The 17,939-nt window shown below is 35.5% G+C and overlaps 1 protein-coding gene across 1 annotated transcript; it reads left to right on the top strand.

The window, feature by feature from the left end:
* Nucleotides 1–15,907: 15,907 nt before the first annotated feature.
* On the top strand, nt 15,908–16,324 carry LOC131858914 (uncharacterized). Its single transcript, XM_059212399.1, has one exon. The coding sequence runs from the start codon at nt 15,908–15,910 to the stop codon at nt 16,322–16,324; it is 417 nt and encodes a 138-aa protein (XP_059068382.1).
* Nucleotides 16,325–17,939: the final 1,615 nt, after the last annotated feature.

Raw genomic sequence — 17,939 nt, 5'->3', positions numbered from 1 at the left:
GACAAACATTGAAAGAATGTTGGTTTTGTTACATCCACAACCATTTTGTTATCAGAATTATGGACCTTTTAGGAGTAGCTATAAACAAATTCCCTCCATAAATTGTATTAATGTTGAGACAAAAAGAGAGAAACCTAGACCTAAATATCAATCACAACTAGGGTGATCAGTACCTACACATAGACCATACTATCTTCAGGTTGTATGCATGCCCTAGTCCCCCAAATATTCTACCAAAACCTATACCAAAAAGGATAAAATTTCTAGAATACATGTGATAGATGAATGAGGTAGATAAATTACACCTAGATGGACAAAATAAGGGGAAGTTTTTGCCACCAAGCATGATTTTTGTTGATTTCTATGTAGGAAGACAAGGTTTGAAGAAGATATATTTTATTCACAAGGGATATAAGTCAGAATGAGAAATAGTAAGGAACTTTGATCCTGAAGGATTCATTCATAAGTTGAAGATGAAAATAAGAAGAGGTGCATTCAAGCATCAGGTACTAATGTAGAGGATATAATAAGGAACAACCAATCATTTGAAGAGCTATACACCAAGAGGAGAAAATGGGAGATTATCCAAAAGGGATAAAATTAAAAGAAAAATAATAACCTTGACTATAAAGGAATATATGCAAAAATAAATGATCCTATTGAGTTGACCAATAAAATTTAGAACAAATTTGAAAAGTTATATGGTAAGGATCCTATGGTACAAAGTAGGCCTACCTACTAGCCTCTTCTAGCTAAAAATGAACTAACTCAAACAAGTGTGTGGATCTTGATACATAATTGGTGCAAGGACCTTCTATAAGTCCACCACAACAACTATCAAAGAGTCATAAAAGATAGTAACCAATATTGGTTGACTATTCCATGGCAAGTGAAGAAGAAATTGAGGTAGTTGTTGAAAGCAGTGTGCCTAGAGATGAAGAGATTAATCCACCTATGCCTTCACCTCCTAGACCAAAAGACATCCTAGTTTCTAAAGATAGAGTAGATATGCATAGAGAGGCACAACTAACAAGTTGGGCTATGTAAGAGTATTTCCATATGCTCAAAATTTAGTTGATGATGATTTTGTGAGGGGTCTTGAATTTAAAGGACCATGGCTAAGGTTAAAAGGAAAAGAGTTTATGGAAAAATTAGAAGAAACAATGATGAATGTTGACCCCTTCCAATATGAGGAGGTAACTAAGGGAACCTTAAGGGAGGTCAATTTTCATGCAAAGAATATTACTCTTGATGAAGTAGGAGAGTGGTTAGAGAAAGTGGCATCTTCCTTTCAAATTGCGACATTACTTCAGAATTGGATATTGATTCAATAAGGCAACAAAATGATGAAATATTTGCAACAAAAGAAGAATAACTCTAGGTCAAGCTTTCACCCAAAAATGGAAAACTTGGCAATCTAAATTATGACCCCAACAACAAATAAGCCTCCAGTATCTGAGATCACATAGAAAATGAAAAGGAGCCTAATTGTAAAGAGGGTAATAGATACTTCTACTCCTAAGTAAATAATATTAGTAGTACATATTGTTATGTTCAGTCAAGTAACAACTAAAAACCTACACGAAAAAACTGATAAACTAGAGTAAAATCTAGTAAAATTGCAATCGCTTATAATAAATAAGTTGAAAAGAGAATATCATTGAAACAAGTTGTCAACCCTTCAAGCCTTGTTATATACACACCATCTTCCCCTACTCCTCCCTCTATAGACATAGTTCAATATTGTCATAACCCTCTTTTTGGACCTTGATATGACTTATTATTATTATTATTATTATTTATTATTATTATTGTTATTATTATTGTTATTATTATTATTGTTATCACTACTGCTTATTATTATTGTTTTGAATTTCATGATTAATGTTAGTAAATGATAAATAGAATGGGGTTGAAGCTATTTTAAATAAAAATAATACTTAAATAGTGGTGACACACTCTTGAAGTCATAAATCTATTTGGAAATTTATATTTCTTGATGGAAATTGAATAAGGGTGGAATTATTTTAAAAGAAGAATTAATAAGTGGTGACTCACTCATAAGGAAATAAATTTGAAAATTATTTATTTATTTAAGATATTAATCAAGCACATTCCGTAGGAGAAAATGAGAAGATTCTAGAAGCAAATTTTGAATTCAGATTTTAAATGCATGGTCAAATGTAACCGCCACTATGACAAGTTGTAAGGAATATATCTTGCATGAAATAATTTCAAATTCAAATTTAATATGGATATAACCCCCACTTTGTCAATAATTAATTTTGCATGGAGTTTATTTTGGAAAAAGAATCTCTAATCAATTAATTCCTTTCGTAGTGGGAAAGTGACTCTCTTTCTATATAATGGATTTCAGTTTTTGAAATAGTGGTTCATGGTTTTTTGATGAAAAGTACTCTTGAATTCTTCATGTTAGTAGTAGTAGGATTTTGTGAACACTTTGTAAGGTAGAAGATAGGATTTTCAAAGCCTGTTGGAGGAGATTCTATCAAGCCACAAGGATGCATTGAAAAATATTAGCTGAGAGATTGAAGTCGATTCCTATAACAAGTTCTTCGTCCAATCCAGGTTTCCCCTTTTCCATTTACTTGTTGCATGTATGAATCTTGTAATTTTCAAAAGAAATTTCTTTTTAATATCTTTTTTTTAATTATTATTATTTGAAATCTTCCTTTTTAAAATAAATTATCTCTCAATTATTTTGATAGAATAATAAGAGAAATCTTTTTTTTTCTTTGATCTACATGAATACTTGATAGTAGTTTTTTTCTTCTAAATATGAAAATCTCATTTAAATCTGTATTCTTTCTCAAATAGAAAATAATTATCTGATTTTTTTTAATATAAGTAAATACCCTTGTTTTATTTTAAAAAAATCAGGATAGAAAGAAAAATCATGTGCTTTTTCCTCTGTGTGAAATCTTTCCTCAAAATATGCATAAATGTGTATTATATTAGGATAGAAAGAAAAACCATGTGCTTTTTCCTCTATGTGAAATCTTTCCTCAAAATATGCATAAATTGTATAATTTATTTTCTGAGAATTCTTCCTCTATGAAAACTCTACCTCAAAATATTAATTTGCCTCAAATATGTTGTACAATTTATTTCTCTTGAAATTTTCCTCTCTGTGAATCTTTGCCTCTATATTTCAAATGCATATCTATTCACCCTTGTAAATGTTATCTTTTTCCCTTCTAAGTCTCTTTTTCTCTTATGAGTTCATTTATCTCTCAGCATAAATTATCTCTTGTGCATTTCATTTCTTAGAATGTTTTCCTGTGTTTATTTACCTCCCAGAATAATTTATGTCTCTTGTGCTCTTATGAATTTATTTATCTCTGGGGATAAATTATTTCTCTGTGCATTTCATTTATCTGAATAATTTTTAATCCTCTGTTTATTCTCCTCCCAGAATAATTTACTCCCTGTGTTTTCTTAACTCTCAACATATTTTATTCTCCAGTATTAAATTACCTCTCTGATTAATTTAACCCTTGTATTTAAATAAGTTGAATTAAATAGTAGATTAATTATATATACATAGTTGGGTTATTAATAGTGGGTACTATTAATGACATTTTTAATGAGAAAGTTTTTTTTAAAGCAATTATTTTTGTTTAAAAATCTTTGCACGGCCCACTACCCTCTTAATTCCTTTAATTCCTCTAACTGCTACAGGATGCAAAAGGAAACTTATTTTTTTCTAATTTTACTTTTTGTAATGTGATTTTATTCGGTTAATAATTAAAATTTAATAATATAAACTTTGATTTTGATTATAGTTTGTAATTTTTTTTGTTGGTTAATAATTGGAATTTTAATATTATAAATTTTGATTATAGTTAGTTTATAATTAAATTTTGATAATATAAATATTGATTATGGATTGATAACATTATTTTGTATTCGTTTTATCAAAAAAATTATGTTAATGGAAAACAATTTTGGAGAATTATTTTATCAATTAATTGGTTGTAAATGAATTCTCTTTAATTTTGATAATCAAAGGGAATTCCATTTATAGTTTTTTTTTGCTATACTAAACATTCAGTGACCCATTAACTAACTATTCTTAATTAGTTGATTTAAAGGGGGAATGAGAACTTACAAACTCTTGCAAGTCAAATAATTTTTATTCTAAATAGCGGTTCACCTAACACCCCCCTTGAATATTTGAAATCCTTTTGTATGCTTCACCTAGTTCTATCATCTCAAACATTTGGGTTCCTTCACATAGTTCAAATTTTAAGAGGATTTATCTTCCATGTAAATGTGTGTAGTCCCTTCTCAGAAACAATTTATATATTTCAAGCAATATGAAATAATTGTTTGGTTAGACCTATAGTTGAGTACTTGTTGATTTCAAAGAATATGTTAAATAGACTTACTCTTTTAGTAATAATAATCCTCCTAAAAGTTGCCTTGATACTATCACTCTCAAGCAAGTGTTTCTTCCATAGAATTATAATCTTAGTTAAAGCATTAATTCCTTGCACTTATTCCATAGTATTGGTTCTTTTCAAGTATTACTAGTTAACTTTAAATAAATTTTGGTAGTAAATAGATCCCCTCATGCATTTCAAACAATTAAGTTATTTATTAGACATAAAATAGATTTTTGTATACTTGAAATTAGCGTAAGTATTAAAAGTAAAAAAGAATCTACCTCTCAAGTAATATTGTGCTTAGATTCGGAGTTACCCTTTTTTGTATTTCAATAAATATGAATTAATGTTAGTTAAGGATTTACTCAATTCTACGAATTAAATATGTTTGATTTCTCTAGTTAAATTACAAGATATAGAGTATGTAAGGAATTTGAGGGTAATCGATCTCTGAATAGTCAAAGGCATATAAGATTATTAAAGGGTGGGGTCCCATTAATATTGCAAAGCAACTAGTATAGATGAATTAATTAACATCTAAATTAGAGATAAATTACATATAAGTGAATGATATGATCTATTTTTAAAAACATAATATTACTTAGGATTCAAAGAAGACTTTATTTGAAACCAAATAGTTTTACCAAATCTGAAAACCCTTTAACATAAGACTTGACTTATCTTATCAACTAATCATATTCCTTGTAAATGTCTAATGAACTTAGTTTTGAAGACGAAATAAAGTTAGAATCAATTGTCCTAGATTATTGGATCCTTATCCTTATCAAGAAAATGAGTCTCAAGAAAACTTATCCTATGACCACTTAGAGAATTAAATTGAAATAAGGAAATTGAAATTTATAAGGATATTATTTGTAGGAAATATCTAAGGATAAAATTAACGTTACTTCAAGTGGAAGGAATAGTTAGTTATCTCTTATCATCTTGCAAGGGAATTGATATCAGTTCTAAAGCAACTAGAAGTATATTGATTGGAATTATTTAGGAGCTTTATTTATAATGATTAATTGGCAAGCAATTAGACTCTCTTCTAATCTTATTTTCAAATTTTGGTAAATTAAAGTAATGTGGTGATTTTGAAATTCCTTTCCAAAGTCTTGCTATTTAATCAAGAAATTTAATACCTTTCAAGTATTAGGATTCATATTTACGTAAGGTTGTCATTTCTAGAAAATAATAAAAGATAAAAAATTTGCTACCTCAAATGGAAGAATTAGTTGGTTTATCAATAATGTGGTTATTCTCAAGTTTATTATTAAATAGTTTTTCTCTTCAACAAGTAAATGTTAAATTATTTTCCAAAGTCTTGCTATTTAATCATTTAATTTTCTTTCAAGCAATTTTGCACCTTTCAAGTTTTAGGATTCATACCGTAAGTGTAATGGTAATTTTCATAAGCTATCTCTTATAAGTGTCATAGCTTTCAAGTGATAAGTACTTTCATGTACATAGTTCAAGTTCTAAAATTTTAATTACTATTACTATAGTTTTCTTTCAAGAAAATACTATTTCCAAATACTGGTTGAATCATCTAGCATGTAATACTTATATCTTAGTTTTTAATTCCTTGCATATTTTCCTTTCATGAATTCATAGTTAAATTCTTAGATAGACAACTAAACAAGAGGAGTTGAAACCAAAAACCTTAATAGTGTTTGGTATCTATGGTGCCTTTGGGTCATGCTTACGGGTAATGTCATCGTGTTGAACTACTGCACTTAATGCCTAATAAAGCTGTAACAACGACGTATGTGGCATCATCCCTATAAATCGTCGGGGAGAAATAAGGGTCATATGGAAGTTAAAATCCAAGGGGTGGGTAATTACCCTTGGATCGATAATATAAAAAAGATAATTTTTAAAAATAAATTTACATCCGCTCAGTTAAACCTTAGAAAACCCCATTAGGGTTTGGTGGTGTGTAATAAATTAGAATTTATTTATCTTGATGATTTTTTTTTTGGAGGATGATAACGGATTAAGGGTGACGTATTTAATAGGAAATAGGACTTAGTTATTTTAGGCCACAAGAAGAAGGCCACCTTGAAACTTTTTTCTATAGAGCTACCATCGTGGGTAGCAACCGCAGAGAAACTGTCTGGGACATTGACCCTAGAAAGGGTTACGTACCCACCAAATAGTTTACATTAAACCATAGTTAGAAACCAGAACTACATACTTTACGCCTTGATCCCATGCCGAAATGGGTATGTAGGCAGTCTTGGGACAGAGTTGTCCCTTGTACTCAAGCGTTCGGGGATGGGGATTAGGATTTGGTTATGGGTGAGTAGTTGGTTCTTGAATCTCCTTGGTCTTTTAACCAAATTGTGAAAATACTAATTGAAAGGTTAAAATTAATTCAATGCATACTCAGAAGGAATCTCATATGGATTCGCTTGACTTCTTGAGGCTTTAGGCTGAATTCTAATGCAGAACTCAAGCTTATTTATGTAATTATTTTTATACTCCTAAGGACAGCGACCTCAGTGCACTCCTTGTAGGGGAGTGTAGTCTTTAGAGAGTGGCTCAGGACCCGGATGGTCCTGATGAGTCTAAAGTGTCTGGCCAGAGCATATCCTATTCTTATGAATAGATGCCTACCCCGTTTGGGTAGATGTCTATCCTAGATTGGATAGATGAAACCTCTTCTCCTGTATGGATAGATTCCTAACCTATGTGGTTAGATGCCTAACCTATATGGTTAGATGCCTAGTCTTGTATGGATAGACGCCTAACCCGTATGGTTAGATGCCCATCCCGGTTGGATGGATGCCTATCTCGTTTGGATAGATGTACCTGAGTATGTGATTGAATCAAACATTATTAAGAATAAGTAAGAATAAGAAATAAATATTTATATATATCAAACAAAAAAAATTAGTTAAAATTTTGGGTTAAGTTAAGTGGGTTATTACAAATATAGAGAGCATGTATTTGGAGGAATTGAAGGCCTAAAGGAGGAGGCACAATAGGAAAATCTGGAAAACAAAATATAGACATTGTCTGAATTGGAGGAGGTACTCAAATATAAGGTCAGGAGAGAAATGAATAAATTGGAGGATGCACCAAATAATTAAAATGCCATGTGCTCAACCCTATATAAGTGTAAAGAAATTTTTCCATTGCTTAAGCTTGTATTTTGATAGATGGTCATCCAAGCGGGCTACACTGACATTAATATGCTAGGTTACTCAGTATGAGTCTGATGTCTTAGAAAGCTTGAGGCCAACTGAGAAGATGATTTCTCTAACAATAGATGAATTTAATTTTTTTTAGAAAACAAAGCAACAAATAAAATCAAAATTAGAATTTTTTCAAAGTCTATAACACTAGACCATTCTAGATATTCTTGATGCTAATCAATAGATAAGGGATTTTAATGGTTAGAGTTTTGATTTTGGTTTATTAGTACTTATTATTCTTTCATTTGTTTATCCAAGAGATAAAATTGTTCTTATTATTTTTAATAGTGCAATTGATTGAATTATTGCATTGGAACAATGCATTTGAGAAGTTCATTATTGAAGCGAGAACAACACTAGAAATATTGCATTGGAACAATGCATTTGACAAGTTCATTATTGAATCCAGAACAACACAAGATAGAAAATGGCAACCACATTTGGCAAGCCTTCAACAAATTTTCACATATTAGTGGCTACATGAGATCATATGCATCCAATGGGAGGAGAAATACTAGAAGACACCTACTTTGTTACTTGTCACACTAAGCATTTTTTGCCAGATTGTTAGCTTCCTTGAGCATGTTTTGATGTTGCAATTAGAAGAAGGAAAAGTTTGATTTGCATTCTAGTTGGTCATCTCCATAACTACCACTATTTTTAATTTTACAGTGATTTAAGTGCATGGATTTGATTTACATTTTAATCTTTCAGTGGACGGGACTATTAGTGTCACATCATCAATACAAAATATTAATGAGCTAAGACTTTGTGAGAGAAGATCAAATTCATTTTAGAATGATGTGTTCACATGACAAGAGGATAATCAATGATAATAAAGCCTCAATGACCTTTTTTAGTGAAGGAGATATCATTTATGTGTTTAGTGCATTTTAAAATACTTTTTTGTCATATTGTGTCTTTTAGGTTGTTACCTACCAATATGACACTTGTACATGGTCTTTAGCTTGTTGCTCTCTTATTTTTATAAAAGGAAATTTGGGGCCATTTTGAAAGGGCTTAAGTTCCGAGTTTAGGAAGTCGAGTATATTCTTCTATAAAGAATTTATCTTATATTATAACAGGTAATATTTGACTATTTAATAATTATTCTATGGCAAATATTTTATCAGAATGAATATCAAATTTTGGAGTGCTTATTTCAGTTGTCTCCATTGTTGTTGTACTCAAATATTTTGAAATTATTGAGCAACTTTTATTAGATTCATCTATGTGTCATTTTCATGGTGTGTATTTTCCTTCTACATCTTTTCAAGCAAAATATTAAAATTGCTTTGAGTAAAATATAAGGGTTTGGGTAAAATATCATGGATCTAAAATTAAAACTATAGGTAATCATTTATTGAGGGTATCATTACAAGGTAATAATACTAATAACTCTATGATAAATATTCATTTGTCAAATATATGTTGTAAGCTCTCAAATGTTGACTTTGTAACCCTATATAGGCATTGATCAAAAGTCTTGGCCCTAAATCATGATAGATTAATGCTTTAAAATTAAAAAAATCTAATTTACTTTTAGTATTTTCTTTTGTTTTAGATAGGTTTATATGCTCTCAAGACCAACAATGAGTAAAATCTAGGAATTGAGCCACAATTATTGGATAAACTATAAAGTTTGGATCTAAAGAAGTGAGAGCTTTTTGTTATAGAAATTTCTCAAGGAAAAATATGTTTTGATTTATTGTATGGGATCACCCTCCTATGCCTTGTAGAACCTAAAGTGTAGAGAAATTCAATATGTATATTGTTTCCTATTCATTGGGAATTGTGGTGAAGTCCTTAAGCATAATAAGTTGGCAAATATTTAGAGGCATTTGGATAAACAATTAGAGGAACCAACATCTTCATTCCATTCATTAAAACTTGATTAATGATTCATATTGCTTCAAATCTTTGTTTGAAGTTGAATTTGATGATATATTACACAATGTTCAACAAATCCTAGTCAGTGGCTAAAACTGCTACATGCTTTAGAATATCTACATGTTTATGTATTTTCTTTATGATAAGCCTAGTTCAAAATATGTAGGATAATATCTAATAATATAGTGAAATTTTAATATAATTATCACACGCAAACATTATGTCATAATGTTAAGCTTACATGTTTATATTATGATCACACACCTTAAGTATTTATGGTCCTTATCATGCTTATATCTTAATGACTTCATGCTTATAATCCGTATCATGTGGTGAACATTCAAAGTTGTTTCACATTTTGGGTTATATTTCTAAAGTTAAAAGTCATTTTGGATTGAAAATGTGTTCTAGTTGAATTTCATCTAGCTACAATATATTTAGCCTATAACTTATCTAGGTATAAGTGTTTGCTCAATACATATATGAAACATTACTTTGTTGTCAATTTAGAGAGAATAAAACTTTATCAAAACATAATATTCTTGTCACTTCTACTCATGTAAACAATATTTTTTTAAATTATATAAATACCTTTTTGTAGATATAATTTTCAATTTTTTGTCATTTATATTTTATTTTTTAATTTTAAAAAAATTAGGTCATCAACACCCAAGTATAAGATTTTTATTTTTTGATAAAAAATAAAATTACTAAATTTTGTTTAATTTTTAATTAAGAAAATTTACTAGGGGAAAGGTACCGATATCCATTATAGCTAACTTTGTACACCTTAAGCTTCTAAATGGTATATCAATTTTTGATGATGTTTTTTGTTTTCTTTGTATGTGACTTTAGAGCTCAAAGATATTGTTTCAGCTTTTGGGTGGTTACAAAGAATGCAACATGATTCATTATGTGCAAAAAGGTAAAAAAAGTGATCATTTAGAGGTGACATTTGATATCTACTTAAAGATACCCCGATAATTGTGTACTACAACCACCTCAAAAAATTTCACAACTTATCCAATACATATTCCACTAGCAACTTTCCCGCTCTGCAACTTTCCCGCTCTGCTATTTTTTTGAATTCCTGCTATGCCTGTCGTTTCTGTAGGGGAGGGCCAGGCCTCCCTCGATCCTGACCCCCCCGAATAACCTATAGATTTGTTTGGATCTAGCTCTTGTGTTGCACACCCAGGGAGCTGGGTGGGTTCCCTCGACCGATTCTTGCAATGTGGGGCTGCACAAGGACCCCTGCCTTGCAAAGCTTCCACTGGTGGCCCCCAACTTGGATTACCCCAAAAAGGATCCCAAGACTCGAGCTGTGGGACCTTTTCCTGGGGAAGCTCAAGAGAGTTTCTGGAAAGGTGCCCTTGTTGGTAACTCCAAGTCAGAAATTTTGACGTTGCTGCCAAAAGTTATGCTGGAGAGGAGGGCCCCGAGATTTGCCTCCCCGAGAGTATCATGGATAATATTGTTTCCTCCCTTCACCTCTACCTGGTAGGAATATTCTTAGCCTTCAGACCCACTATAGACATGGTCAGAAGATGGGTTGGTTCTAGATGGAAAATCAAAGGTAGTGTCTTTGTCTCTGCTATGCCAGGTGGACTCTTCCTTTTTAGATTCATTGCAGATTAAGACTTCATCTATATTATGTCTAGTTCATGGTCTTATGGTAAACATTGCCTTACTCTCTCCAAGTGGAAGTCAGGGTTTGACCCAAGTGTGGACCTCCTTAGACTGGCACCGGTTTGGATCAAACTCTCGGGCCTCCCTCTGGAGTTTTGGGACGATACCATTTTTAGATGGATTGGTAACTCATTTGGTCAGTTCGTTGTTTTGGACAATGTGACGATGTAGAAGTCCAGACTTGTTTATGCTCGCCTTTGTGTGAATTTGGTTGTTAACAACCCCCTCCCTAATTTTATTGTCCTTAAATCCAAATGGGGTAAATGGACACAGGCTATTGTCTATGAGAACGCCTTCCTGTATTGTCAAAGGTGTGGAAAACATGGTCATGTTATTGCGGACTATCTGGCCCCGCAACCTCCAGAGGAAAAGTTGAAGGAGAAGTTGTCATCCCCAGGTATTGTCATTGAGGAGACAGCTAAGAATGTTACCCCCCCAACCCCCTGGCTTCTGACAATACTGTGGTTCAGACCAAGGACTTGATGGGAAAGGTGGGTCCTCAAGATACCACTGAGGAGGGATACCCCTTCTTGGCTGGTATTCTTAATATGATAGTTACCCCTGACTCCAAGAAGGTTCCTCCCCCCTCGAGGAGATGCTTGGGCCCAGAGCTAGAAGAAGGAGAGATCCCTCAAGTGAAGATAGAACAAGAAGGTCTTAAAGCGGAAGTGAGTATCAATGAGAAGAAAGGGCACAATGAATCCGCTCCACCAGTGATCATGCAGTTGATACCCAACTCAGTGGGAAATTGTGGGAGGAGTATCTGGTGCACTGGTGTTGGGGCCTCGCCTACCACAGGGATTGTTTTGGAATCGACATCCTCTTCATCTACTACCAAATCTACTGGGGATATCACTACTCTCTCTCATGGTAGTCGCTTTGCCCCGTCATCACCGGTGGATAACGAGAAAGGGGAATGGCAGGAACCAAAAAGAAAAACTAGAGGAAATAAGAAGGTGGATGTGGGAAACGACCCCAAACCAGGAAGACCCTCTGAGAGGACCCTCAGAACTAAGGCAATGGATAGGTAAATTTCTAGTGGAAGGCAATTAAATCTAGAGACAACTCAGAAGAGCAAGAAATGAAGTTGCTTTCATGGAACTTAAGGGGTTTAAACAACCCCCAAAAGTAGTATGCTCTTAAGAAACGCATACTCACCAATAGAGTTGATATTATCCTAGTCCAAGAGGTGAAAATGACTTACCAAAATTTTGCTACGCTTGTTGATAGTTTATGGTCGGGCGCTGCCTTTCATTATGAAGAGGTGGAAGGTGCTTCATGGGGAATTGATACTCTTTGGAATAAGAGCAAGCTGGATGGGTTTGTGCTTGGCTCTTCTCACATCTTTCTTGCCACCACGTTTACTATGAATAACTTCTCTTGGTTCTTATTCAACATTTATGTGCCTAATACTAGACACGGGTGGGCTCTGATATGGGAGGAAATCACTACCTTCTTGACTAATAATAGGGAGGACTTGTTTATGTTAGTTGAGGATTTTAACACCCCCCTATTTCCCTCTGAAAAGTTAGGAGGTCTAACTGATTACAGTGAGAGTATGCTTGACTTTGTTGACTTCATTAGAAACAATGAGTTACTTTATCTTGGCCTTCAAGGGAATCCTTTCACCTAGTCTAACAACAAAAAACACACCAATCTAATTTAGGTCAGGCTGGATAGGTTTATGATTTCTGCTAAGTGGAACATTGGCATCAATTCCTCGCTCTTGTCTCTCCCGCACACTATCTCTGACCACTCCCCGATCCTCCTCTCTTGGATTGACAAGAAAACCCTTGGCCCCTCATCCTTTAGGTATGAGATCATGTGGCACTCCCACCCAGACTTCAAACAATGCATACAAAACTGGTGGAACTCCCCTGTTCAAGGTTCAGTTATGTTCAGAATTGCTAGAAAGTTGGAAATTATCAAAAAGGAGGTCAGAGCCTAGAGCATTTCTTCCTTTGGGGATATCTTTAAGAGAAAGAAGTAAGTTGAAACTAATTTGGACCACCTCCAGAGGACCATTATGGAGGGGACCTCCTCTATGGACATATATAAAGAGGAGGAGGTTTGGAGACACAAATGGAAATAAATCATGAATCTAGAAGAAATTTACTGGAAGCAAAGATCCAAGATCCAATGGCTAATTGAGGGGGACAGGAACACCTCCTTCTTTCACAGATCGGCTTCAAAGCACAAAAGGAGGAACACTATTCGATCCATTCTCAATAACAAAAATGAGGAATTGGTGGGGAATAATGAAATTGGTCAATGGGCTTCCCTTTACTTTGCTAATGCCTACAGGCTTCCCTTTACTTTGCTAATGCCTACATGAATGATAGGGACAATGAACCTACTGAGGTCAGCAAAAGGCTCCTTAATCTCATCCCTCAAGTCCTGAATGAGGTTGATAATGAACTGTTGATGAGCCGAGTGTCCAAAGAAGAAGTTAAAGAAGCAGTTTTTTTCTATGGTTGCCTTTAAGGCCCCTGGACCTAATGGCTTCCCTCCTACTTTCTTTCGGGTCTTCTAGGAAACAGTGAATATGATCTAACTAAAGCTACTAGGGACTTCATACACACTAGAAACCTCCTAAAGAAATTGAATAACACTTTCATTGTTTTGGTGCCCAAAGTTCCTGACCCGAAGCTTATGACTGACTATCGACCCATCAGCCTATGTAACTCGGTCTACAAAATTTTCTCAATTTTTTTTGTCAACAAAATTAGACCACTTCTTAATAAGTGTATCAGCCCCTCTCAAAGAGGTTTTATTTCGGGTAAGCAAATTCTTGATGCAGTGGTCATCCACTCCATGGAGAGAAGTCACAACCCAGGTATGGCTCTCAAACTTGACATCTCTAAGGCTTATGATAAAGTTAATTGGAAGTTCATGTATGTTGTCCTTTCTAAGATGGGTTTCCAAGAAAGATCCATCAATATTATCAGGGTGGCAATGGAAAGTGTTCACTATTCGGTGATTGTCAGCGACACCCCTTGGGGTTTCTTTAAGGCTAGGAAGGGGCTAAGGCAAGGGGACCTCTCTCACCTTACTTGTTCATTATGGTAGCAGAAGTCTTGAGTAGGAATTTCTCAAATTTAATCAGGACCAGAAGAATCTTGGGGGTGAAATTTGCTTCCACCCTTCCTCCTGTGGTTTTGCAGCAATTTGTTGATCCTTTTCGGTCAATCATCTGTGATAGAAGCTAAAGAATGGAAACATCTGCTGGAGGAGTACACCCTTGCCTCTAGTCAACTTATCAACTATTGCAAGAGAAAATTTTACTTTTTCAACACAGATAGAAACCTCCAGGGTAAACTTATGCAAATCCTTGGGTGTTGTGTTGTTGATCTCCCTGATTCCTACTTGGGTCTCCCCCTCACTATTAAGGAGGTCACCTCCCATTTTTGGGAATCAATCTTAGAAAGAATGCAAAATAAACTTGTTGGTTGGACCGAAAAAACTCTGAGTAGTGTGGGTAAACTCCAACTTCTATCGGCCTCTCTTCAAGGTGTTCAAGTTTATTTTCTTTCTCTTTTCAAGATTTCCATTGCTATGGCTGAGAAACTCGAGAAAATCCAAAGAAGTTTTATGTGGATGGGGTTGGAGGAAAAGGCGAGAATCAGCTTAGTTAATTGGGAGATGGTGTGCAAACCTAAGTGCATGGGAGGCCTAGGGATTAGAAAAATTTGTGATCTGAATAAGGCCTTGCTGACTAAAATTTGATGGAACCTTATGAAGGACAAAACTGACTAGAGCAATATTATGAGGGCCAAGTACTTCAATCACACCCCCTTCTAGTCCCTCCTTTCTTCCAATGAGCTCCTTGTAGGGTCTAAGATATGGAACAACATTTTAAAGAATAGGAAGCTTCTCAAACATGGTCTAAAGTGCCAAGTTGACAATGGTGATAAGATCAGATTCTGGGAGGACAACTGGATTGGCGATAGACCCCTAGCCTCCTCCCGTTTTAGTTGTCTCATGGACACTCTCAAGGACTTGTTAGGCTCTCTTGTGATAAACTACATCTCTCCCTCTCTTTGTTGGTTAAGGCTTGCTGATGGTTTGGGAAACAACCCCCAGTGGGTCCATTTGGCTGGAGAGTTACAATCCCTTCTTGAGAGGATCAGGATCCCTTGTTTCACTCACACTGATAAATTTATTTGGGCTACGAACCCCTTAGGGACTTTCATTGTTAAATCAGCCTACAATCTCTTGTTTTCCCCCATGAATGATTGCTACAGCTAGAGAGAAGTTTGGAACTCTCAGCTCATCCCTAAAGTTAACTTCTTTTGGCAGACGACCCTTCACGGGAAGATCCTTACTATTGATAATCTTAAAAGGAGGGGATTTATGCTAGCCAATAAGTGTATCATGTGTAATTGTGCAGAGGAAAGCATAAATCACCTCTTTATCCATTTCCCCTTCACTTCTATGGTCTGGCACAAAATTTTCCAGAAATTTAATTTGGCTTAGACCTTCTTAGAAGACTTGCAGCACTTTATCAGCTACTGGAAGTGCCCCTTGGCTCATCCATCGATCAAACTTTTTTGGAGACTCATACCTCCCCACATATGTTGGCATATCTGGAAGGAAAGGAATAATAGGATCTTCCATGATACCAACAACTCGATTGACACAGTGGCTGACATAGATGAGAAGCTCCTTAGGGAGAATGCCCTGATCTGCAAATGGAAAACTCTGGAATTTGCCCCTATGGTTTTGGATCGCAATTGGATTAGAACATGGAATCTACTAGACAACTTCCTTCGATATGACAATTCAAAAAAAATAGAGAGGCTTAATACCAAATGGTCAACACCTACCCCCCCTTGGCTCAAACTTAATTTTGATGGTGCAGCTCGCAATGGTTTTGCGACAGGAGGTGGAATTATCAGGGACATCATGGGCAACTTGGTTCTGGCCTATGCGGGAAATTTTGACTTTGTCTCGAGTAACATGGCTAAAGCTCTTGCTCTTTTATGGGGGCTTAAGTTGGCTCTCGGTATCAATGCTAAAAGATTAATCATTGAAGGGGACTCTAAGCTGATTATTGAGGCAGCTAAAGGAGTTTCAGGGGTTAGCTGGATGATCAACAACGTCATCAAGGACATCTGGTCCATGATAGTCTAGCTTGAGGAATTTTAAATTCAGCACATCTACAGAGAGGGAAACATGTTGGCGGACTCTTTGGCTGCAATGGGCCTGGTGATAAAAGGTACGAGGTCCTAGAGACACCTGGATTCTCTTACTAACAAGCAGAAGGACCTTATTAGGAAAGAACAAATTGCTTGTGCCTATCAATGATGTGCCATATCCTTTCTTACAAGGCGTTGCTTTGGGCCTGCTGCTATGCTAAGCTGCTAGAGGGAAATTTAAATTCAAATTGGGCGGGCTACACCAAGCTGGCCACATGTGGTCCCCACCTTCTTCATCTGGTGCCGACATGGTGGGCCACCGATTTCTGTGTCACCGAAGGTTTGAAGCGCCAACTTTTAATCATTAATCACAGCAAGGACACCACTTATTACCATATCTACAACTTAAGATCTTTCCATAATGACGATCTTTGCAAGTTGGCAGAGAAATTAAGAGGTGTCCCTTTGCATGCTTCCTAGAGCTAGTGGATGTGTGCCTTGGGAAACACCACTAAAAATAATTATTGCAACTCGCACAATACTTTGGATAATTCTTGGTTTATTTCTCTTGTCTCTAGCTCTAGTTTTTCCCTCTGCATATCCTTTTTTAGGTCTGTGTTGCATCTCAACTTTACTTTGGAGGAAGCTATCATGGGGGGCATTCAGTACGGGTGGAACTGGACACTATTGACAACTGTTTTCGTAATGACCCGTGCGTCTAGATGTATGCTAAGGAAGGGGGAATCATCTCGTTCATGGAAGCCATGACGGGGTTTGACGAATACCTCTCCATGCAGTTTGTCAATAGTTGGAATGACAAGAGAGTGGTCATGGGGGACATATCATTTGAAATCAGTGAGGAAGTTATCACCCAGGCTACGGGTCTCTCTACTAAGGGCAGGCAGTGGAAGAAAACTAGCAGGGTTGCGGACGAGACCAGCATGAACCACTTCTTCAAAAAGGGCAAGGAACCGGCCAAAATGTGTGGGGGTTTCAACAGGGAATGCTTACCCTACCCGTGGGACCAGGTGTGCAAGATTATTATGAAATACTTTACCCTTGAGGGAAGGTATGACATTTTCTATTATTACCATTTCCCGTTGCTCAATCACTTTCGCAACCATGACACCATTTCTTTTTTGTTCTTTCTTCTGCATGCCTTAGAATCTACTGTTAAAGATGTCTGCCATTGCATGAGTCAGGAGGGTAATTATACCATCCTCCACCAGGGGCTGATGTTTCGGCTATACAATTTCCATAAGGCCCTGTATCCCCCTAAGCCCATCTCGGTCCAACCTGCCCCCTCCATCCAGGGTCCCCCTGCTGGTTCTAAAAATGTCCTCAAAAAGACATCGAAAAAGTTGATGACACCTTGTCAATCCCCCGACCAAGCCCCTCCCTTCCCCCTCAAAATTGGGGAGAAAAACAAAAGCAACCCTTCTACTGTGAAACCCACCTCCAAGAAACCTAGGAAGGAGACTAAAATCCTTCTTATCAAGCTTGATGCAGAGGATGGTATTACCCCGCGAAGGTCCCACAGGTTTGCTAACAAACCCCGTATGAAGCAAATTGTCGTGAGAAAGAACTCTGCTAATGAGGAAGAGGATGAC

The sequence above is a fragment of the Cryptomeria japonica genome, chromosome 10, assembly GCF_030272615.1.
Source record: "Cryptomeria japonica chromosome 10, Sugi_1.0, whole genome shotgun sequence".
Taxonomy (NCBI): Eukaryota; Viridiplantae; Streptophyta; class Pinopsida; order Cupressales; family Cupressaceae; genus Cryptomeria; species Cryptomeria japonica.
The sequence above is the reverse complement of the archived record's forward strand: the minus strand, read 5'-3'. Positions and strand labels throughout refer to the sequence as shown.

What these genes read in the sequence shown, in the direction of transcription:
- LOC131858914 (XM_059212399.1), top strand. Translation starts at nt 15,908, where the DNA reads ATGGTTTTGGATCGCAATTGGATTAGAACATGGAATCTACTAGACAAC.